The 23,808-nt window shown below is 42.2% G+C and overlaps 1 protein-coding gene across 10 annotated transcripts in view; it reads left to right on the top strand.

Moving 5' to 3' along the window:
* The window catches only part of PTBP3 (polypyrimidine tract binding protein 3), a 103,198-nt gene that overhangs the window by 26,114 nt on the left and 53,276 nt on the right, over positions 1-23,808 (top strand). For 2 of the 10 annotated variants that reach the window (XM_053302612.1, XM_053302614.1), the window contains exon 3: positions 1,588-1,617. The exons of the other annotated variants lie outside the window; for them this stretch is intronic. In XM_053302612.1, coding sequence (XP_053158587.1) covers positions 1,588-1,617 — 30 coding nt within the window. The remainder of the gene's footprint in view (positions 1-1,587; positions 1,618-23,808) is intronic. 10 annotated transcript variants of the gene reach the window in all.

Genomic DNA, 23,808 nt, shown 5'->3' with positions numbered 1-23,808 from the left:
GAAGATATGCTGCATATCATCTATACAGGAATTGACTAGTTGATTTTTTATTAAGTTGAATCATTAGTGTAACTGAACTACTAATGGATACCTATAATAAAAATAATAACCTTTGTTAGCTGCCCCATAAATTGTTCTCTGGGCAGCTCACAACTCAGGATTAAAACATATAATAAAAATACATAACACATTAAATCATAGACAAAAAAGGCCAAAATACAAAATATAGTACAAAGCAGCTTAAAAATTCATTTTAAAATTAGTTAAAAATCAGATCAGTTCTGAAAACCAGAATTTAAAAGGCCTGGGTGAACAAAAAGCTCTTTACCGGGCGTCTAAAAGAACAAAGTGATGAAGCCAGGCAAACTTCACTGGGGAGGCTATTACATAAATGGGGTGAAACCACCAAAAAGGCCCTCTCCCTGGTAGCCACCCACCTCACCTTCTTAGGCAGGGGCACTCGGATGAAGGCTTCCGAAGATCTTTGCTTTTCATATTGTATCTTTTCAGTTATCTATACGGTAATCTTGGTTTTATAATAAACAGAATAGGTTATATGCAGGTGCAGCTGAAAGGTATGACCATTCAAGGGTGTAGGGTTTTTTCTAATTTAAAATTTGTTTTTAATAACTAGAGGCATTGCTCCCCTTATAAACATAATCAGGATTGTATGTACTGGGGTGAGGGGTGTTTTGTGCCAAGATAATGTTGCATGGAACATGATTTTCTTTTGTTGGTGTGGGTTTGAGTTATCCATCTTTGAAGACAAGAAATGACCCAACATAGTACCCACAAAACAAGGTGCTTTAGGTAAAGAGCCTTCCTCAGTGAATCTCTGCTCTATTGCTTTTTCTCTGGAGAACTCACAGGCATCGGGAGGCACCCTTGACACGCTCAGAAAGTGAATCTTTCCAGTGCCTTTGTTTCTCTTCAGCTCGGTTGGTTTGCTTTTGCTGGCTTGCTCTCTACATTTATTTGGGAAGCAGTCTGCAACTATTAACATAGCAGAGGTTAAGTTCCTCATATCAAAAGGGGAAATCAAATGAGGTACTCATGGGATACCTGTTGAACTGTATTGTGTGAGCTGAATCCCTAATATGTTTCCAAGTTACTTAGAACACTGCTGAGTATTTCTGATGTTGAAGGATTATTTTTGTCAATAGAATCCTGAATATATTGCTCTGCCTGCCTTGAACATTGTACCCTTCCAAGTGAGACAGAGGCATAATTAGCAGAGACATTTTCAGTCCATTGAACAAGCATTTTCCAGATACCTGTTGTATATTTAAAGCTTTGTCATCTGTGTTCATGATTACCATACATTTTTTGAAGTTTGTTCAATATTGCCATGATGCCTTCTTCCTTTCCTGGAACTCTTAGGTCTAACCAATTGTCCAGCAAAATTTTTGTTGTAATCCCTGTTCCTTGGGCATTACATGCCTTATTCAGATAAGCCACTTTAAAGCAAACATTCCCTAACATTTGTGTGTTCCTCATTTATTCCTGCAGCATTGATTCGTTACAGCATTGATTCGTTAATTTGTCTGATAGAGCAGGTCTTAATCATGAGCTTTGTTTGTTCCCAAGGAATCATGTGTACCTATGCTGCTATGTAATGTAAGTACAGTAGTTGTTTGTCATTTCAGAGTAGCATTGTAATTTCATTGTCCATTGCGGATCACACTAGTTTCTAATACGATTGATTTAACTGATGAAATAATTTAATCAGGAGGTAACAATTCTGAGTGTATGACTCCATCATACATATTTTTAGATCAAAGTTTGAGTGGGATTGCAAGTAGTGCATTCACATGTCTCAAGCTTTGAAGTCAGCAAAACAAGTTCACTTGGGAAAGGAGCTCTTGCCTCTTTATAATATTTCTTATTGGGGGATCTGCTATGGGAGATGATGTTGCTGTGGGATTGAGTTCAAATGTTCTGTGTGACACTTTGATTTCTTATAAATATTAAAGTTATAATTTGGTTTGGTTTTATTTGGAATAGTTGGTTAATCGACTACTGCTTTAGCTGACTAATTGGAGAGAGAAATCTTAAATTCCTAGGGCTTTGAGTTAAAGGCAAACTCGATTTTTTTGAGACTGCTTTATTCTGCTGTCTGCTGTAAGCTGAATTAAAAAAAAGATGGCATTTGCTTCTAATAAAAGGTACTTGTTAAACTTTGTTACCTGGCAACTCTTCAGTATCTCACAGATACCTATATCAGTGTTCTGATAATACAGAAACCAATTAAATGTTTGCCTTTGCACCAATTAAATTAATCTGTTGACAGCCTTGATTAAGAATAAGATGATGAAGGAAATAGATAAATTCTAAAGTTCAGGTTTTTATCAAGAGCCTGAATTTGCTCATCCCAGGTGAGCTTGCCCCCTTTGTAGTTGGGACCAATTATTGAAAAGTGGGTGACAGGGCAAGGGCTTATCAGGAGCAGGGAAGGGCCAAGCAAAGCAGTCTGGGATTACATACGAACCCTTCATGGGAGGCGAAGAAAGAAGCAAGCCATGTACAAATATGGTTAAGAGAAACTAGCTATGATTGGTGGTTGACTACAGTGATGTTCTGTTTATTTTGTAAAATGTAGTTAAATTTAACCAAGGTTCTCTGTGACCCTTTGTGTGCATAATTCGAGTCCAAGAATGGTTCAGATTGATTAATAAAAATCAACAATTCAGATTATGAATTGAAACATAGATGGGGCATATCATGTGACCTCATGCGCACACATTTTTTAGATTTTGCTTATGGATGAAATGGTTATGGATCAAATTAGTTCATTTGGCCTATCTACTGTGGATTATTCTCTAGAACTTTTCCAATTTATTATACTATCAGACAGTCAGTAACCAGTTCTATTTTTGAGATGTATTTCTAGCCAAAATAGTATTTTCATCCACTTCCTAGCTCCTTGAAGATGCTTACTGCATTTTAAGTCCATGCAAAACAGAGAAGGAGCAAATGCACAACTGTAACCTATGCTTTTGTTACAGGTCATTGATGGTAACTAAAAATAAAATAAAAATCTATGCTTTTGTTCTCCTGCCTTTTTCTGGCGTCTACACTAGAACCGAAACAGATGGGGCTGAACATTTAGTCACTGTAGCACAATGTTGAGTTTTCCTGGAAAACAAAGCACTAGGCTGAGTGGATTAGGATGCATGCAACTATCCCCTGAAAATATAGGTATATGTGGTTTGAGAACCTTGTAAACAAAAGTGCTTCGTTTTTCCAAGTCAAACTATTGCACCATTTTCTTTCTCCCCTCTAACTCATTGAGAAAAAAATTCTAAGATCTTTGTGATTGACATTATCCTGATAAAGAGTTTTGAGTTTATGTGTGTTGCTATCTTCTTGATTTTATTATTCTTCATAGTTCTTATAGATTCTGAAGCCTTTCCTTCCATTATAAACACAGTTTCCACTGGCTCTTTAATTACAGTCTTGTGTGCCTTTTGTTAGGCCTACAGTATCTTGTTACTGATCTAGCAGGGAGCTTCAATTATTGATACATGAGACAATGGAACTAGCTGCATACTAGCTGTGCCACTGAGCCAGCAGACTAAAACAGCTGCTCTTTCTGTTAAACTAACAGCCCTGTTTCTAGGGAGATTGCTGATCAAACTCGTTGAACCAGTGTGGAATGGGGCAGTTGTGTTGGTGAAACTTGTTGCTATCTCATTTAGGTAATTTGGCATCATGAAGTAGAACTCTTTATGTAAGACTAACTCTCACACATTATTTAGCTTCTGCAATGTTTTTCTCATCGTTTTTATGCTTTCGGAGGCTGTCTTGCCTCAGTTTTAAGCCTGAGTTTCTCAGATTGAGAAAGTTTGAGTTAGTTTCTTTTTTAATGAGTCTGTAATTTGCATTTGTTTTCTGCCCCTCAGAGCAGTGTTACTGGCTTCACAACAGTCCTGTATGCTGAACAATGTACCCAAGGCTTCATAGGTGAACAGGACTTTTGAGAATGGGGTTCCCTCGTTGAATTCCAACCCTTTGACTACTGCACCACATAAACTTGTTTATAGTGGAAAATAAAAATCTATGAATCTGACACAAATTTGCCAACAAGATTGTCACTCTGAAGAGTTCCCTGTTCACTCAAATGTTACTGTGTTTCTCAGCCATCTGTTCTTGTATCCACTTGTGTCTTGCTTCCTACAACTTTTGTCACTTACTGTAAAAGAAGTCAAACAAGTCTGTTTTCCACTTAAGAATTTGCAGGGAGGAATGCCTAACTGTGTTCAGAAGAAATCTTTATGAAGCTTGTACAAAATATGTTTAAACTGATGACCTGTCAAAGTAGCAGGCTAACTGTATGCTTGTGGTAATGTTGGGAAATAAGATTAATGGAAGAGAGCATTTTTCCTTTTGATCCCATATCAGGGGAAGGGGCGTAACTACCATTAGGCAAGGGGAGGCGGCTGCCTGGGGGCCCCCACGCCTCGAGGGGCCCCTCAGAGGCAAGTCACATGACTATATATTGTGAAGTGTGTGTGTGCATCAGCGAGGGGCCCATTTTAAAATTTTGTCTCTGGGCCCACTCCAGCCTTGTTACGCCCCTGATCAGGGGTGGAGCTGTAATTATACAGGCAGCAGCCCTCCCAGAAGCAGTCCTCCATGCCTCTTCTCTCCCTGCTGTGTGTGCAGGGTACCCTTTCCCCTCCCCCAGAGTCCATCCTAGAGTGTGGGTTGTATTTCAGGCATGCTCACAGCAGACAGGAAGTAGTTTTGATTTCTGGTAGCATCTGGCACTAGAGGGCTCCACTCACCAGTTGCTTTCCTGTCTTGCTCAGGGCAGCAACTTCATCCAGAGGGCTCAGCGTTTTTCTTCAGATTAATTGAGATTTTTTTCTATCTTCCCCCTATTTTCCTCCCCCCTCCCCCTCCCAGTTTGTGAGGATGGGAAAGGAGCCGTGGCATTTTGGAAACAAAAATTTATATCTAAATTAGCTTTTTCAGTTTAATTCAGACTCAATTGGGTTTCTTCTAAAAGTTCATTGTATTGCTTTCTCCCTCCCCCAAGGTCCTCCCCCATGGACCTGACCCAAACTGCGGACATGCCCCAGAGTTTCCTCTTGGAGGGTGCCCTTTCAGAAAGCAGGAGCACGTTTTTTTCTAAACACAGAGAGCCCTTGGCTTCTGCTGAGTCGGCTCCCCTAACAGCTTCGCCCTGGTCGCCTCCACCATGATTGGGACTCCGGCAGTGGGACCCGTGCTGGCCAAAAAATATTTAAAGAAAACTAACACTTTAAGGAGAAGATCAAGCCCCCAAAGCTCAGAAAACAGCCTGTATTGCCATCCCCCCTTTGGTTTAGCGTGCGGCTGTTGGTGCAAGTGGTATGCGCCCAGCAAAAACCAAGGTGCCTAACTGGAGAGATGGAGCTGGGCTTACACGGCCTGCGGGGTCTGCCCGAAATCAAAAGTGCCTCTCCAACTTCATTCCTACCAGTAGACAATACACAGCCTGATCTCCTGCCCAACTCAGCCCTTTCGAGATGGCGTCTCCTCTGCCAACAAAGCCGCTTCTTCCTCTCAGGGAAGAACAACCAGCTGCTCCTTTTCTCCTGGCTCCAACACCAGCCAACAAACATGAACTGCCACCGCTGCATCCAAATGAGGGAGCTGACTGACCAGGACCCAATCCAGCCAGTGCCTTTACCTGTTGCTCTGGCACCAATATTGATGGAGCAGGTACCTCTTTTACCTTCTTTGCCCTCAGATTTTGATTCCAAGCAGGAGGGATCTCCCTCAGCCTCTGTCTAGGGAGCAGCCAAGATTGCAAGCCACCCCATCTCCAGTCATTCCTGTAGATGTGGCAGAGTGGCTTAAGGAATTTTATAGTAAAACAATGTCATTCTATCCTTTCTCCAGCCTGCTTCCCGTCCTCCACTTAACCCCCTCCCTGCCCCCCTTTCTATTTTACCCCAGGCTCCCACCAGGCCTCTAAGGGAAAAAAGAGAGCTTTCTGGATTCCAGACCCAGACGCGAAGCTATTCCTCAGTGGGAGCGGGGCAAATTGGTTCCTAGGCACAGGTGCCAGGAACAAAAAAGAAAAGGTTTCAGGGTCAAGGTCCCCACAGCCTCGACCCCCTCTGTAGGAGCAACCTCCTCTTCCGCCCTTCCCTCTCCTTTTTCTCCCCCTCCTCACGTGTACAGTCCCAGTACAACCGGATTGACCAGTGGCACCAGCATTGCATACGTCGTCATTCTCCTCATCTGATCACCACTTGGACCCAGACCCACCAAACAAAGAGGGACAGCTTTCTGATGAGGAGAACCCAATCCAGACCTCCCTATCCCCTCGTCTGTTCCCAGCAGCAGGACTTTGAAGTTCTCCTGGCTAAAGCAAAGTTCTGAAGCAGGTTCTACCCAGAATCCCTCCTCATTAGACCAAGAGGTTTTTCCCACCTCCTCAACCCCTAGGCCAGGCCTCCCCTTCTCGTCTATGTTTGTGATACTGGCAGAATGGCAAGCACCTGTGTCTTCCAGATCCGTGGGAGCATGCCCTAGGAAGATGTATGCCGTACCACAAGAGATTCAATCCCTTCTCTCTTTCCTGATGAAAGATACACCATTGGTTGAACTGGTCTCGAACTCTGTACTCAACCCTGAAGGCCAAGAACAGCTTAAAACCACCAAAGACAAGAAACATAATAAGTCTTCTCAAGAAAGCCCACAAGGTGACAACTACCATCATTGGAGCGGCTATCGCTAATTCGGTTTTCACTTGTGCCTCTATACTTTGGGTGAAAGAGTTAATTCAATTCAGTCAGACAGTCACTTTATTTCAGTCATTGACCAGAAACAGACTCTTAAACAAGAGAGCGGCGTTTACACACAATATAACAGTATTTAGCCACTGAATTAGTAAACTTATAATTAAAATTAGACAATAAGACATTTAGATAGAATTCATCTGGATGTCCAGGATATGTCTTCAGCCAAGGTAAAATAAGATTTATATGAATATCCTTGTGGAGGTCACAATATAAAATAACATGGTCAGTGGTCTCCACAGCGCCTGAGCCACACGGGCAAATCCGGGAAGAATAAGGGACCCCATTAAACCTCCCATAAAGCACTGCCGATGGAAGCATGTTTAATCTCGCTAGCAATAGAGCACGTCTGAATTTAGGAAGTGTAATATTTCTTAGGTATGCAGCAGGGTTAGAGCTAAAAATCTGATCTCCGAGATACACACCCTTTGGAATTTTAGCTACTTCAAGTTGTAACTCAACATCCAATATTTGTTGCTTGATGAGCTTCATAGCAGAGTCATAACCCAAGCTGCTTAGCACGTCAAGCGAGATCTCATAAAATTGAGATTTTGTTCTAACCAATCGTTTCCACATAGAATTAAAGGTATCAATTAATGTAAGCAAGACCCAGTTGGAGGTAATATATTTTTAACCAAAATGAAAAAATACATTTCCAATATTCTGCCTCCACAGTCCCCAAGAATGACGGCTCGTGGAGAGTGGTCCTAGACCTGAAACGCCTGAACAGATACGTCAACAAACACAAGTTCAGGATGGAATCGCAAAAGCATCAAAGCATCGGTCCGCCAGGGTGACTACTTTTCATCAATAGACCTGTTGGAAGCATATTTAATGTAATCCGCCCTGAGCCTTTTGGAAGGGTGGTATAAAAGTTCTAATTAATTAATTAATTCTTACACATACCTAACCACCCATCCCACAGGAAATTCCTCTGTTTCTGTCACGACACCCAACATTACCAGTATCGTGCCCTTCCCTTTGGGCTGTCACCTTTCAAGCACCCACCTTAGTCCCTTCCTGGACAATGTACTCATCTGATCTTCCTCTATCCACAAGGCCCAACAAGTCCTCGACACCACCACCCAGTGTCTGTCTCAACATGGCTTCCTGATCAACAAGACAAAGAGTCACCTCTGACCGTCCAAGGTCATCCAACATCTGCGCACGCTCTTAGATACCAGTCAAGCCTTGGTCTCACTTTCACCAGGGAGGAGGGAAAAGTTGTTGGCCTCTCTTCTGCTTCACCTTCACTCAGCAGACGTTATGCTCCTGTCCCTGGGAACCATAATTGCTTGTCTCGACTGCACTCCCTGAGCAAGGTGGCACTCCTGTCTTCTTTGATGGCTGATCCTCCCATGACAAGATGCAATAACATGCACCCACATGAGAATTCCTCTTCCAAAAAAGGTAAAACAATCCTCCAAATGTTAGATGTTGCCAGCAACAGCCAGAGGCATCCCTTTCTCAGATCCACAAAGAGTTGTAGTCATGACAGATGCCAGCCTAACTGGCTGGGACGCCCACTTCTCCAACCAGATTACCCAAGGCCTCTGGTCTTAGGTAGAGGCATCTCTCACAACATCAATTGGTTGGAACTATGAGTGGTACGCCTGGTGCTGATGCATTTTCTCTCCTTAATCACAGGTCAGCATGTCCTTATCCAGAGTGACAATGTAACCACAAAATCGCACATAAACGATCAAGGGGGCACAAGGTCCAAGTCACTCATGAAGGACACGGACCTTCTGTTTCAATGGGTGGAGATCCACATAGAGTCCATATCAGCAGAGCATCTCCAGGGAGGGAACAACATCCAAGCAGATTGGTTCAGTCGACAGGCGGTAGACCCGGCAGAGTGGTCCCTCCACCATGATGTCTTCCTACACCTCGTCTTGATTTTGAGACCCCCATAGGTAAACTTATTCGCATCCCCACACAGCCACTGCCTCCCTCGCTTTTTCTCCTGCTTCCAAGACAGAGAAGCAGAAGTAGTGGACACTCTTACCTCCACCTGGTCTCCCAGGTCTCCTCTATGCCTTCCCACCAACAACCATCATACCCAGGGTGATGATAAAGATATTTCTGGAAAGAGTGGAGCTCATCTTGATAGCTCCACGCTGGCCACATCAGCCGTGTTTCTTGGATCTGACCTTCCTAGCCACTCGTCCACCCCTCTTTCTTCCTGCATGACCAGATCTTCTATCCCAAGGTCCAATGCTACACCCAGACCCCGAGTAGCTCCATCTCCTTCCAGCCTTCATCGCTAGGCTCCCTGGTCTCCAAGTTGGTCCTGGCTTCGTAATTGCATTATCCTTGCCTACCAAGCCTCTAATCTCCTAGTTCCTGGCAACATTATGGCCCATTCCACCTGTAGTGTGTCACCTCAGCCACCACCTCTGCACGCAGGCCTCTCACAGATATATGCAAGGCGGCCACATGGTCCTCGGCTACCCGCTTTATTAAGCACTATAAAATATCCTCCTTTGAGACCACACAGGCCGCCTTCAGCCTCACGGTCCTTCAACAAGTGGTTTAGGGACATCCGTTCCCTCCCAACAGATACAGCTTGGGTATGTCCCACACTTTAGGATGGACTATGATCTATGTGGGGAAAGTAATATTGGTTCTTACCGTGAAGGGTTCTTTTCCCCAGGGATAGTAGTCCATCCGGCCCACCCTCGGATGTACATAGTTGGATGTTTAGCACAAGGGACGGTAGAGCATCACCTGGGGCAATCACGGCTCTCGGGGTATTCACTGATAAGACAACCTTCCTTCATCCCCGTCCTGTCTGTTACCTTTCTTATGTACTATTCTATAGTTAACCTTGTACTCATAGCCTTTACACCTCTCTAGATTATATTGTTACTGATAAGCGCTCTTTGCAATCAAAGTCAAGGAACGGGTGAGTGGCATCCTCTGGCGGTGGATGCCACCAGAAATCAAAACTACTTCCTGTCTGTTCTGAGCATGCCTGAAATACAACCCACACAGTCCCTGGGAAAAAGAACCCTTCATGATAAGAACCAATGTTTCTCTCTCCTGACTGCATGGTGGTGGCCTTAACACTGCAGCCTGGGATAGTAGGCTGCCCTGCCCATGCTGCTCAGCTGAGCAGCAGGGGCAGGGCAGTCCAGTACCCCAAGCTGCACTGTCAGGGCTGCTGCCACCGCTACACACACAATGGGGAGAAAAGGGGTGCCCTGCACATGCAGCAGTGAGAGAAGGGTTTTTTTTTGCTGCCAGAGGGACTGGCAGCCCGAACATGGGTCTCCTATGCCCCTACCTGTGCCAGTGTCACATGTATAACCCATTGCTTGGCATACCTTACTGTTGATAAGCAGACTTGTGTTGTGGAGCAGAAAATGTTCCAATATTTTTCTGCAGAAAAAATTTCCATCAGTATCTGGAACACTTTCCTCCAAAATTAGCATTTTTCCAAAATCTATTTTTTTTAATAGAATGCTGCAGCATAATGAATGGATACAAATATAATATTAAGGAATTCTGCCAATTCCAAAGTTGTAATTAACTTTTTTCAGGTGCTTATCCCTATTAAGTGTGTGAATAATTGGGCTGGTTCAGATGTAACATGGAGGCAAGAGTAAATTCTGGCTTTGTGCAATGTCTTTGAATCTTGGAGTGCATACTTGAAACCTCTCACCCCATGTGTGAAACTTGAAATAATTCTATTTCCAATTCTGGTGAGGAAGCCAGATCACTTTGTTGCATCTGAGCCAAGCAATCCTGACTTATATTAGCCAGAGTTGCAAAATAAACTGAGATCTGAACTTGGGCTCACATACACAACAAAAAAAGAGTTCTGCTGCTCTTCTCCCCCCCCCCCCCCGCAACAAAACAAAACAAAAACCAGAGGGGGAAATGTGTGTGTTTCTCATGACTTCAAATTTTCCAGAAATTTTACATCTCTTTGCTGACATGAAGAAAAAGACGATCCACCAGCAAATACATTATTGCAATTGTCAAGAAGTAATTTATCGAAGTTTCCTGTGATAGCTTTTTATTACCATAATGAGGATTTGTATCTGATATTTCTATACTGTTTGATGTCATTCAGTATGTCAGTAATGACCATTTGTGGTGGACCAATCTCCAAATATTTCTGCTGGCCAGTGATTATACTTTACAAGAAACTATTAATGCATGCGGATTTGATATTGAGATATCATGTCGTATATAAATATGATAGATGGATAGATAAATTGTGCATCTGTTGCATGAAGATAAGGACCACAGTTGCCAGCATGTATGTCATAATACCGTGTTTCATTTCTCAGTTTACAAACATTAAGAATGCCATCTTTGAAAGTCTCTTCCATCAACAGTATGGACATTTTAAGAAAAGCTTAAATATTGTGCTTAAGTTAGAGATCCATCTGTTCTTCCTTGACAGAGTGATTTTTTGTGAAGGTGCTCCTTCACCATACCATTCCTCAGAAGTTATCGTAAGAGGAACTTCACTGGTCAACTCTTGGCTCTCTTGATCAAACTTTTCCCCCCTGTTTTTGTTTCCATTCCATTATTGGCTGCATCCCTACCCTCATATGGACCAGTCTTCAGGAACAGAATGTCATTGAGAATTAGTGCATTTGCACCAGTTTAAGCACAATTTGAGGAAGCAGTGTGCCAATTCATGATTCTTCTGTGAAGCAGAATTTTTGCTTTAACTAGTTTGAGGAAAATAGCACAACAACATTTATTCTCCTTTTCTGTGTCAATTGCCAATATTTTTGTTTTGGGAAGAATGGGTCTAGGAGTTGAGTGCTTTGTTGGCTCCATCCTTTGGAGGCAGGTGTCATTTGTCCTCTGTGTTACTGTTCTTAAATTCCTGCAGCTGTCCCCTGCTGGGAATAGGAAAGATGAGTGGACTCTCCCCCTCATGATTAAAGGATTCTGAGGAACTGATTTTCTTTGCTAGATATCCTTACCATGGCATTAACAGATTTAAGTACATTTCCAATATCTTGTCTGTGTGCCTCTTTATCTTGAGGACCACATTTCTTCTGATTTACTGTCCTTACACTGTTCATGCTAGGAACTACCTGTCAGAAGAAATCCAGACATGTGTTGTGGAATCTTTTACTTTATATGTTTAATTTTAGCACACTTTTTGAAAAGTGCCATTATTATTATTATTATTATTATTTAATTATTAATTCAATTTCTATACCGCCCTTCCAAAAATGGCTCAGGGCGGTTTACACAGAGAAATAATAAATAAATAAGATGGCTCCCTGTCCCCAAAGGGAACACATTCTAAAAAGAAACACAAGATAGACACCAGCAACAGTCACTGGAAGTACTGTGCTGGGGGTGGATAGGGCCAGTTACTCTCCCCCTGCTAAATAAAGAGAATCACCACGGTAAAAAGGGCCTCTTTGCCCAGTTAGCAGGGGCAAAGGGGCCATGAGTCTCCAACAAGCAATATCCAGCTTCTTGACTTCCACCGTAAGGGTAAGAACTAGAAAGGAGATGCATCATTCCATCCTTGTCATTTTTCAGTGCACTTTTTGCTCTGTCTAAGGATTGCTTGTTGCCCTGGGCAGAAGACAGCAGGAGTGAGCCATGCTGAGCTGCTGCAGTCACCCCTGCACCAATTTTTGTATTTTTCCTCTTGCTGGTATAACTGTCTCTTGTAGTAGTACTGCAAACTAAAACTTTGGCTAGAATAATCACAGCTTGCTCACAAACTTTACCACAGAATATTCAGTTGTCTCTGAAGGAAAATGGATTCTCACCAGATTGTGCACAACATCTATATATTTCTCCCAGGTGTACCCATCACTAATCACATATGTGGCAGCGCTCATGAGAGTTTGCGAGCAGCTGCCAGATAGGATTAGCAACGTGGACGGGGGCAAAATAGGGATGCCGGCAGGAACAGGAGGCGGTTGTGGCGAGCGGCCCAGCTGCCGGGAGGAGAAGACGGCGGTGGGCAGGCCGGTCCAACCCAGCCAGTGGGAGCAGGAGGCACTGGCGGGCCAGGTGCCGGGAGGAGAAGGCGACAGCGGGCATGAGCAGCCAGAAACCGTGTGGTGAGGGCAAGAAGCGGGCTGCTTGGCCCGAGAGAAAGTGTGTGTGTGGGGCGGGGGGTGAGAAGTGGCTGGCTAGAAAGCCTGGGTGGGGGGAAAGGAAAATGGTGATGGGTGGGCCGGCTGGAGGCGCCGATGCTCTGTGCCCGGCCCAGCTAGTTTAAATTAAAGCTCATAAGAACTGTTCATCTTTGTTTGTTTTTGAATTTCTGTAAATTAGTTTTTGATGTATATAGTGGCATGTAATCTGTGCCAGGTTATTATTGTGTTGGCATTAGAAGTTCAGTTAATAGACTCTGAAGACCATTGCCATGTCTCACTCACTGTGATTAAGTATATGTCAGTACCAGTTCTGGTAACTATTTTTCTTAGCTTGCAATATACAACTGTCACCTTTTGCAATTATGTTGGTTGGTTAGTTCTGAAATTAATGAAACATAATATTTGTTACATGCTGCTTAAAAAGCATGTAATATTTTTAAAAATCTGCTTGTGTGAAATAGCACCATTCAGCTTTTGCTATTATTTATTTATATAGAGTCATCACAGATTGAAATATAGTGGTTGAGTTCCTTGATATTATAATTATTTACTATGATTTCTAGCCACTTACTGGTTAGTAAGTGGTTAGTAAGTCTGCCTGAACAGATTTTTCTTTTTTGGAGCAAGAACACTACTGTGCATGATTGTGTTTAACTGCTTTGGTTGGTGTTCAGCAGTTCCTTGGTGTACTGTTCAGTTCCTTGATCATTGGCTTATGGGTCATGCTGGTTTCCACCTTGTTCCCCAGGCTGTTCAATATCCATACACAACTGTTGGGAGAAGTTGTCTGGATATTTGGACTGAGCATCATCAATATACAGATGACACCCAGCTTTGTCTCACGTTGTCTTCTGATTCTAAAACAGTAAATAGCATCTTAATTTTAAGGAGTTTTAATCTGGTTTAAATGTCTTCTGATTTTAACTTTTATATTTGATTTTAATGTAAACTGCCCTGAGCCACTTTAGGAAGGGTAGTATATAAACCCACTTCGACCAGGATTTGGAGGAAGAGATGGGCTTGATGTGGGCTAGCGAATGGAGAGTTAATCCAGACAAGATTTAGATTCTGTTGGTCAGTAGAATGGCTAATCATGGTGAGGAGATTCAATGCAGCTGCTCTCCTGAAGGAGCAGGATTGTAGCTTTAAAGTTTTTCTGGATGTACCTTTTGCTCTTTGATGTTCAGGTAGCGTTTGTGGCCAGGAGTGCTTTTGCACAGCTCTACTTCACCCCTTTCTTGAATTTGGCCATAGTTAACCATGTCTTAGTTACATAGTGTTTGGATTATTGTCATGTACCCTACATGGGCTGTCTTTGAATATCTCGAAACTTCAGCTAGTACAAAATGCAGCAGCTTTAGTTTTATCTGCAGCTGCCCAATAGGAAGCATATTACTCCCATTTTGAAAGACCTACACGGGCTATCGTTTCTGGGTTCAATTCAAGATACTGAGTATTACCTTTAAAGCCCTTAATAGTTTGTGTGCTAGATATTTGAAGGACTTTCCCCAGATTTTTCTGCCTGCCAGACAAGATCATCTCAAGGTACTGTGCTTTATATGCAGACACTGAGAGAGGCTCTGTTGGCATGCATGCAGGAGAGGGCCCTCCCAGTTGTTGCTTCCAGACTTTGGAATGTCCTCCCTGGAGAAGTTCACTCCCTACCATCCCTCCCTGCCTATCATAGGCACATGCATACCATTCTTTTTGCTGAAGCTTTTGATCCTTAATGGGCTGTATGACAAGTACTTTGTTCAGGGATGTGCTTGAAGCGTTTTGGCACCTCTATTTCAAGGTGCTGATTTGTTTCAAGCTGCCCCAGCCGAATAGTTTTGGTGGGGTTAAGCTGCTCTCTTCAACTGGAGGAAGGCAGGTCTTACCTGCTCCTCCTTCTTCATCCACCACCACTCCAGCGTGGAGCTGTTTGTATTAAGCAGCCGGGCTGTCTGAAAAAGCCACACTGCTCCAGCTGCATCATTTCCCTGTTCCCAGCAGCGTCTGGACGGAAATAGCATCTGAGCATGTGTGGATGCCATCTTGTGTGGTTTGCAACACCATTTAGACCACTCAAGATAGCATCTGCACATGCGCCATTTCCTTCTAGATGCTGCCCAAAGGTTGCTGGGAACAGGGAACTAATGTAGCAGAAGCAGCACGACTTTTTCAAACAGATAGACCCTCTGCTTAATCCAGACATTGGCAGAGGAGCAACGAAGGGGTAGGCAAGACCTGCCTTCCTCCAGTTAAAGTGACCGCTTTCGTAAATATCCCTAATACTGATATTGCTAGTCTGTTTATGGTTGACAGCTTGTGTGTATTTTATTTATTGCTTTAATTATTTTTATTTGCTCCTTTTTGTAGATTGCATTGAGTTAGTATGAAAGGCAATATATAAAGCTAAATAAATGGTTATTGAAACTCTCAGTTGCCCTAAGATTGCAGAATAGCATCTGTGCTTAACATCTGCACATAAAAGGGATATAAAATGCTTGGCACACCAGAATTCCAGGTTGACCCAATATGCAATCTGTGAAGTATTATATAAAATGCTATTGTGTGTTCAAACGTTTATAAAATAAAAATAAGTTCTACATGAAGCTTTGGATTTGTTTAAATGTAACTTTTGAAGCCCAGTAAATGTGCTTTGACTTTTCCCCTCTTGATATTTCAGTTCGGAGATATGTGACTATTAGGAACACTTATGAAATATTTATTCTGCATGTAAAATTAACATGGGGCACTCTATAGTCAGTCAGTCATAACTTTATTGTTGTAACCACAGGTCATAACAAAGAGGCGCTCTATATAGTTTGTTGTTAAATGTGTCAAAACATACTAAATTGATGCTAAACAATTTCTGCTTTTGTTTAACAAAATGTTTGCATTCTCAATGACACTTAGGTGACTCTTTTATCGTGGAATGTGGCTGGGTGGGTAGCATCTGCTGCAGATCCTTCCTTCACTGCCTATATCTCACGTGAGCTGAACTGGAAAACTACATAGCTGACTACCTCCTTTCTATTCCTAATGTATATGTGGTGATGGGAGGTGATTGCAACGCAAGGCTGGGTCCCAATGATCACACCCTATATACTCAACAGTAGTCCTACCCACCCAATTCTGAGGTAGGCGGGCTCCCTCTTACCTGCCTTTCAAAGGACCTGAGATCTAACTATGTGGGTTTCTGCTTGGGTCAAACAACCTCCAGGCTTAGCCTTTTCATCCTAAATGGTTTATCTGAAAATGGCCATCCTGGTGAGTTCACCTATTTGGCTCCCGAATGAGCTTTATCAACTAATTTATTGTTTCAGGGAATCTGAATCTGATAGTGATCTTCCAATCTTGCTCCAGCTAAAGTCTTTCATTCTCCAGTCCCATATTGAGAACCACTATCAACCCCCCATATCTACTCTTGAAAAGACACATTGCTGCACTAAATGGGCAGCTTGACCAAGTGATGAGCAAACTACTTGCCCCAGAACACTTTCAGTGTATCCATTTATCTCTGATAACAGCTGATCCCTCCAGCAAGCCCTTGGAGTCCTTAAAGGGAACCAGTGTTCCCTCTAACAGGGATTCCCAAATGTTGCTGACTACAACTCACAGAATTCCCAGCTGTAGTGGCTTGTGCTTGGGGATGATGGGAGTTGTAGTCAACAACATGTGGGAATCTCTGTTAGAGGGAACACTGCCTACAAGACCTTAGTCCAGGAACTTAAACAGTACCTAACTTGTAAGAACTGCACCCCTTCAGTGCCACATCAGTTCCAAGTTGTGGTTTGACAAGAACTGTGTCAATACCAAAAAAGGCCTTTCCTCCATCTACCAAGTCTATAAATCCAGTTCTTGTCTTTTTGCTATACAGAACCTCCTTCAACAGAAAAGACAGTACAAACCTTTGCTGGCACATAAGAAAAGAGACACTATGAAAGATAACTGGATGTACCTTATCCAGGCCATCAGATCCAAGGACTCAGCTATGTTCTGGTGACTCACGACGTATTCTACTAGCAATGGTCTCAGCCATATGGACTGCCACAGGGATTTGGGAGAATTACTTTCACAAGCTCTACAAGGACCCCACTGCAGTGTGTGGCAGCTCTGCATTTGTCATTGAGGATACGCCTGTGTGGGCACCAGTGTCAACATCTGAGATTAAGAGCCTTGTTGCCCAACTTAGACTGGGGACGGCCCCAGGGGAGGATCTTATTCCGCCAGAGGCATTTAAAAATCATCTGGACTGGTGGACCCCTATTTTGGCTTTGTTCTTCATCCATATCGATTTGCATGGCTGAATCCCCAAGGATGTGGGATAGCAATTGTCCCCATATTCAAAAAGAGCAGAAAGGATGACCTGCCTACTACTGGACCCATAGTTTGCTCAAAACAGTCAGTAACCTTTACATGAGACATCTACATGGGAAACTTAAGGACTAGTTAGAACAAGAAAATCTCCTTGCAGAGGAACAAGCTGGTTTCAGGGAACAAGCTGGTACCATCGACCAATGCTTAGTTCTTCAGCACCTCTTCGGGAAATACTCCTCCTGCAATGTAACCTCCTTTTATGCTGCCTTTATTGATCTCAAAGCAGCATTTGATTCTGTCTCTCGAGTCAAACTGTGGGAGAAGTTGGAAGCCTCCTCCATTGACTGGCGTCTGCTATATTTAATTCGCACCCGCATGTAGACATATCACTTAAGGTACAACCCCCAAGACCACCTTTCAAGACTAGTCTCAACCCAGAAGGGTGTCAAGCAAGGATGCATACTGGCCCCACTCATATTCAATTTCTACATTAATGCAATGGTGGGCCAGCTTAACCTGGGTTTTCACCCCCACCCCTAAACATGCTGGGAGATGCACTGCTATATACAGATGATGTAGTAATCCTTTCATGGACCCCCTTCAGCCCTAGAAAATGCCAAGCATTTGTTAGGGCACCGAGGGCCCTAACACAGTACTGTAAGGAGGACCTATTGGAAATTAACTATCATAAAACTAAAACCATGGTCTTCGCCAAAAGGCCCAAAATTCACTCTTTGGGAAAGATGGACATGTGATTGAGCAGGTCCCATTCTTTAAATACTGGGGTAGTTTTTCACTCTGGTAGCTCTAGGAATGCCCCCGAAGCATTCACGTGAATACACGTGGTTCAAAATGCCCAGAGGAGCTTCTCTGCTATAATCAAATTCTTGCATACGAGAGGAGGAAATATGTACCCGTGGCACTTGACCTGTTAATTGCCAAACCACTAGCCCAGCTTCTTTATGGTACATAACTGGGTCCAGCTTCACCCCGCTGGAATGCATGTGATCTAAATTCCTGTAGGCATTCCTCCAAGTTGTCTCCGATGCTACCCTGTGCTTGGGGCAGGCCTGATCAAAGTGGAGGCTGGAGTGTGGGTTGCCATTCTCAGCTATTGGCTGAGACGATTCTTTCATCCCATTGGCCTGTTGGTCTTGCTCCCATAACCTTATGTGATGGTCAATGGAAATGGTCAACTGAGACAAAAATAGCGTCCTTGGGCCTTTCCCCCTTGATTCTACTTAATATGGGCTATGATCAGGCCAAAGCATCTACCAAACAGTGTGCAATGGACATAGAGCACCAAATCAATTTAAGCAGGGTCCCGAATTTTCTCATCAGTGAAGGTCTTACATATTTATCCTCCCTGGCATCATATCTTTACTCAGTTGGAAGTCCCAAAACATAGGAAGGCATTCACCTTGGCACATTGTCACGCCATCCCCTCAGCTGTGCTTGAAGGTAGTTTCAGAAATATCCCACTCACAGAGCAGCAGTGCCCCTGCGACTCCGGGCAGATTGAAACAACTGAGCATGTCCTACTTCACTGTTTGTATTACAGAGACATTTGCTCATTCTTTATCCACCCATTGCTATGTAAGTGCCCAGGACATTCGAGTCATATCTGTGTCTCTATGTTGCTTTCTGACTCTAAGCCTATTACATATAGCGTTGCCAGGTTCTGTGCGGCACCATCTAAAATCCACTGGTAAGTGGTGTGTCCAAGGAACCCTAGTCTTACCTTCTGCTGGCTCCTGCGTGCTGCAATGCATTCATCCAACACAGCACACCATCTGAAAGACTTATGCTCCTCCTACTTCTTTACACTATAGCTTTGTGCTTTTTATATATAAAATTCTATAGTCTTGCTGTATTTATCACTTAGGCCTTTATGCAATTACGCTTTTTAATCTTTTTATGCCCTTTATACCTTTATATATTGTATGCCATTTGATGCTGTTATGCCCTTTTCTGCATTTAAACGCAATTTAATATTTCTTTAACATATCATTATGCATCATAATTTGCACTGTATAATTACCCCCTGTATTTTATGCTGGTCTATGTCCATAATAAAGATGATTGATTGACTGAAAAAGTTGGCATAGTGAAAAGATTGTTCCCTGTATCCCAAAGGGGCTTGCAATCTTAAAAGAAACACAAGCAGCCAGTGAAAGGGACTTTGTCAGACTGGATAGGGACAGTTGCTCTCCGCCTGCCAAATATGAGAGCCACCACTTTGCCCACTTAGCAGGGAGAAACTATGAAGTTAGCAATTGCACCATGCCACTTCCTACTGTAACAAGCCGTGTGTGTGTGTTTTGGAGAAGCACTTTATAACAAGAACCCCCTGACAGTGTTCTGATAGGTCCTCAACCTGGAGATAAGAACACTTAAAATTAAGTGTGTTAGATCTTACTTGTCATATTTATTTCCTGTACACTATTCATTGAGTAAAGCTTTCAACATTTTGTTACTTAAAAGAACATGATCATATGACGGCTGAAATGAACTTCTCACTTATTCTTGTATTAAATACTTGTACCTGTATATTCCAGGCTTTCTGGCCTAACATGAATTGTATGGTAATATCTATATACCCCAACACATACATATTTGAGGTTACTGTACTATTTAGCTTGCCACTTGAGTACACTGCACCAAATGCTCTCAAAAATCAGTCACTGTTTGTGGTGTTACTAGGTAGTTAATGGGGATGGAAACATGGCAGGGGAGAATAAGAGCCCAGCAACAAAGTACTTGCCTACCAGTTGCTTAAAAAAAAATTCATATGCACTTTGTTTAAACAGCACCACATTAAGGCATGTATATTTTGTCTTCTGATATTGAATGCACTGGTCTTAGATTATTTAAAGCAAAAGACTGCTTGGTGATATACTTAATTGTAGCTTAAGTTGTTAAGCTTTTTTATTAATGGTTGTACAACTGAAATTGGGAAAATTTTGACTCCTGTACATTATACCAGAGAGAAATGTTTTAACACATTCTGCCTTTCAATTCAAGGGTTTATCAAGTTGACTAACATAATACAATTATGCCAATAAAACAGTTAGAGGGAAATTAACTGTATTAAAATGTGTGGTGAAGTCTTGTAGTTAGCTGCCCTGGAGAGTCTCAATCCCTTAAGAGTAGTTTGTTGGGCCACAGCTCAAGCTGGTAAAATGGCTTTTCCTGCTAATTTTGTATGTAGGACTCTGACCTATTCCATACTGTAGGCTGGAGGTAGTTAGGAAAATTACACACTCATTCACCAAAACTCCTTCTTGACTTGACCCCTGAGTCATAAATACCAGTCTAAACAGGTATTGCAGCACTTTCAAGGGGTGTCTGACATTGACTTCTGATGCTGGAATTTTGGTGTAAATGAATAAGATTGGTCAAGTATGTTGATATAAAACTTAGTAGAAACTCACCATGACAGAAGAGTAAGTTTCTGTATCCTGGTGCGGGGAAACTTGAACCTTACGCTTTCTGCTTTCTTTGGGGTTGAATTCACCACCCAATGATCTATTCTGCATTTTTATTTTAATGGAAAAGATTTCTGGTAATCACTTCTATATTTGTTTATTTACCATCCATGCAAGCCTTTAGCATTTCAATGTGTAAATATTTGACTTCATCTGTGTGTTTAACTGAGGCTGCCATGAAAATGTAAAAGATAGTACAAATGAAGTTTTGTACTGTAGGCTTGCTCCTTTAAACTAAATTTAAGCTAAGGTCCATAATTTGATTTCAGTGTAGGAAGCAGCCTTCCCTTATTATGAGTTGTGCTCTCCTACTGTTCCACCAATAGACAGATTAGCTTTAGATAGGTTAAAACAGGTAATCAGTCTATCACCCTTACCCAGCAGGCAATGGGAGCCAGATTTCCAGTTTATTTCCTGTCTTGCTCCAACCAAGTAGTATAGGTGGAAGCTCCTGCTCCCATGACTCAGACCTTCAGCCTTTTTGCCTGCATCAGTGAAAAACATCCTCCTTCAGCTTCCTTCTTATTCTGCTCTCCATACTGGAGAAGGAGATGACACTTCCATCCATGTCAGCCTTCCTTCTCCCTCCCCATAGATAATTCTTAGGCTGGGGACATTTTGGCAGGCTCTCATTTGGAAGAGCCAACATCTGCATAAAGGGGTAGGGTTTCCTCCAAGGCAAAGCCTTCTAAAAGGTACCAGTGTCATTCAGCATTGCCATTTTTCTCCCCAGCCTGTCTGAGCATGAAAACTGAGGCAGCTACTATTTTTGCAGTGGGAAAATTCAAAAATGAAAGTAAAGGCAAGGGCTCCACTTGAACAGAAATGTATATTAGATTTTGGTTTACCTCTGGAAAATAGGAAAAAATATAAAATCTAGGAACTGTAACTCATCTTAACTATCCTCAACTGATCAGCCAAGATTGTGCCAGACAACAGGGATGCTTGGCAGCTCCTCAGAGTGATGAGCACATAAGCAATTGATCAGTGGACCCAGATTTTTTTGAAATGAATTTAATGCTCTCAGGTATTTTGAATCAATCTGGTATATCTCAAACTATTCCACCTCCAAAACAATTGCATCGTCCTATGGATACTTCTCTACCTGTTAACAATGAAAAGTTTACAAATATGTTTAAGCTTCTTCAGATTCAGTGCTTTCTCTCAGCACAGGTCTATATGAGAAGATATTTAACAGATTGGATTAATTAGGAAAGGATATGTCAAGTCTCAATGCCAATATGAAGATGATGCTAAAATTTATTGAAGCAGGTATACTTACAGTTTCCCTCTCTACTAAGACCTTTGATAATTTCCCTTTGGACCTTGGACATGAACATGCTGATAGTCCAACTCTTAACCTACAAATACCAAGGGGGCAATTAAATGAAATCACAGATTGGGAGATGCATAAGAATCAGCATGAGTCAATAGCCAAGGATATAGTTTCAAGTAATTCCTTAAATAGTGTAGATCTGACATTTTCAAACCCTGACCTGATTGATTGCAACAGATGAGTAGCATGAATCCTCCCTAGATGAAGATAATAAAACCCTCTATGATAGGATTGGTAGGGGAAGGGGGAATCCTTTAAGGAGGAGCTAACACAAAGTTATGAAGATCAGGAGTCTGAAATTGTATGGGAGAAAACTGACCCTCCAGCAGGCTCTCCTCTTTGCATTTCTATATTTAATTGGCTACTGAAAAGGATAAATGGCTCATGGAGAACCAGAACTGAAGTCCAGAGAGACATATTGGCCAAGGTTGGGGAAACTTGAGATGATAAAGGAGATCTGAAATGTTTTTGTTTATCCTGCTAATCCCAGGAGCTCTCGGGTGATTGTAGAGCTGTTTCCCCCCAATATAGACCACAGACATGGCTTTTGGAATCTCACATCAGTTCAAAGATAAAAGTATATATTTTAAATGAGGAAATCCCCTAAATATCCAGAGATTTAATTCAACTTATAATTGTCCCTTGACATACTCAAATCTTGCAAACAGATAAAATATGTATATAAATAAAGACATGTTAAGAGGAATTTTTGTGAATTGGGAAATATGACAGATCTCCCTCCATTTGTCACATAACAATATTTTAATTAAGGAAAGATACTGATTCCCGCATCCTTTTAGTAAAAGAACAGATATATCCACAGCCCGTTCAGATGAATTTAGAAGTTGAGAGACAGGCAGGAACACTTCAGAGAAATACAGGACAGTCATGGGGTAGAGGAAATGGGCTGAGACAGAGGCCTAACCCATTCTATTGTGGGTATCAGCCTGTGTGTTTCCCTTGACTAGATAGTTCTGGAGATTCCCATTCCTTCAATATTTTGTCATGGAGTATTGCAGGATGATCTAATAAAATCCTGGATTCAGATTTTGGAAAATTCTTGCATTCCTTTATTATTGGTCTTCAAGAAACTTGGTTGAGGGAAGATACAGATTCATCCCCTGCTAACTGGGCAAAGAGGCACCTTTTACTGTGATGATTCTCTTTATTTAGCAGGGGGAGAGTAACTGGCCCTATCTATCCCCTGCACAGTATCTCCAGTGACTGTTGCTGGTGCCTATCTTGTGTTTCTTTTTAGAATGTGAGCCCTTTGGGGACAGGGAGCCATCTTATTTATTTATTATTTCTCTGTGTAAACCGCCCTGAGTCACTTTTGGAAGGGCGGTATAGAAATTGAATTAATAATAATAATAATAATAAATAAAGAAGAGAAGAAAAACCAATCTAAGTGTTGCATGGATTGACTACAAGAAAGCCTTCGATTCATTGCCTCACACATGGATACTCAAATGTTTAGAAACAACTGGTGTCAGCAAAAACATTCAGATATTTATAAAAAAAGCAATGAGCATGTGGAGTACACAGTTAACAATCAATGGCGAGACACTTGGACAGGTTAGCATTAGAAGAGGCATTTTCCAAGGGGACTCACTATCCCCTCTGTTGTTTGTAATCGCCATGACCCCACTTTCACAAATACTAAACAAAACAGGCCTCGGATACCAAACATCTAAAACATCCAGTAAAATCAACCATCTGCTGTACATGGACGATCTGAAGTTGTATGGAAAGTCCCAGTCAGAAATCGAATCACTGCTGAACACTGT

This window comes from Hemicordylus capensis, chromosome 2 (genome assembly GCF_027244095.1).
Source record: "Hemicordylus capensis ecotype Gifberg chromosome 2, rHemCap1.1.pri, whole genome shotgun sequence".
In the NCBI taxonomy this organism is placed as follows: Eukaryota; Metazoa; Chordata; class Lepidosauria; order Squamata; family Cordylidae; genus Hemicordylus; species Hemicordylus capensis.
The sequence above is the reverse complement of the archived record's forward strand: the minus strand, read 5'-3'. Positions and strand labels throughout refer to the sequence as shown.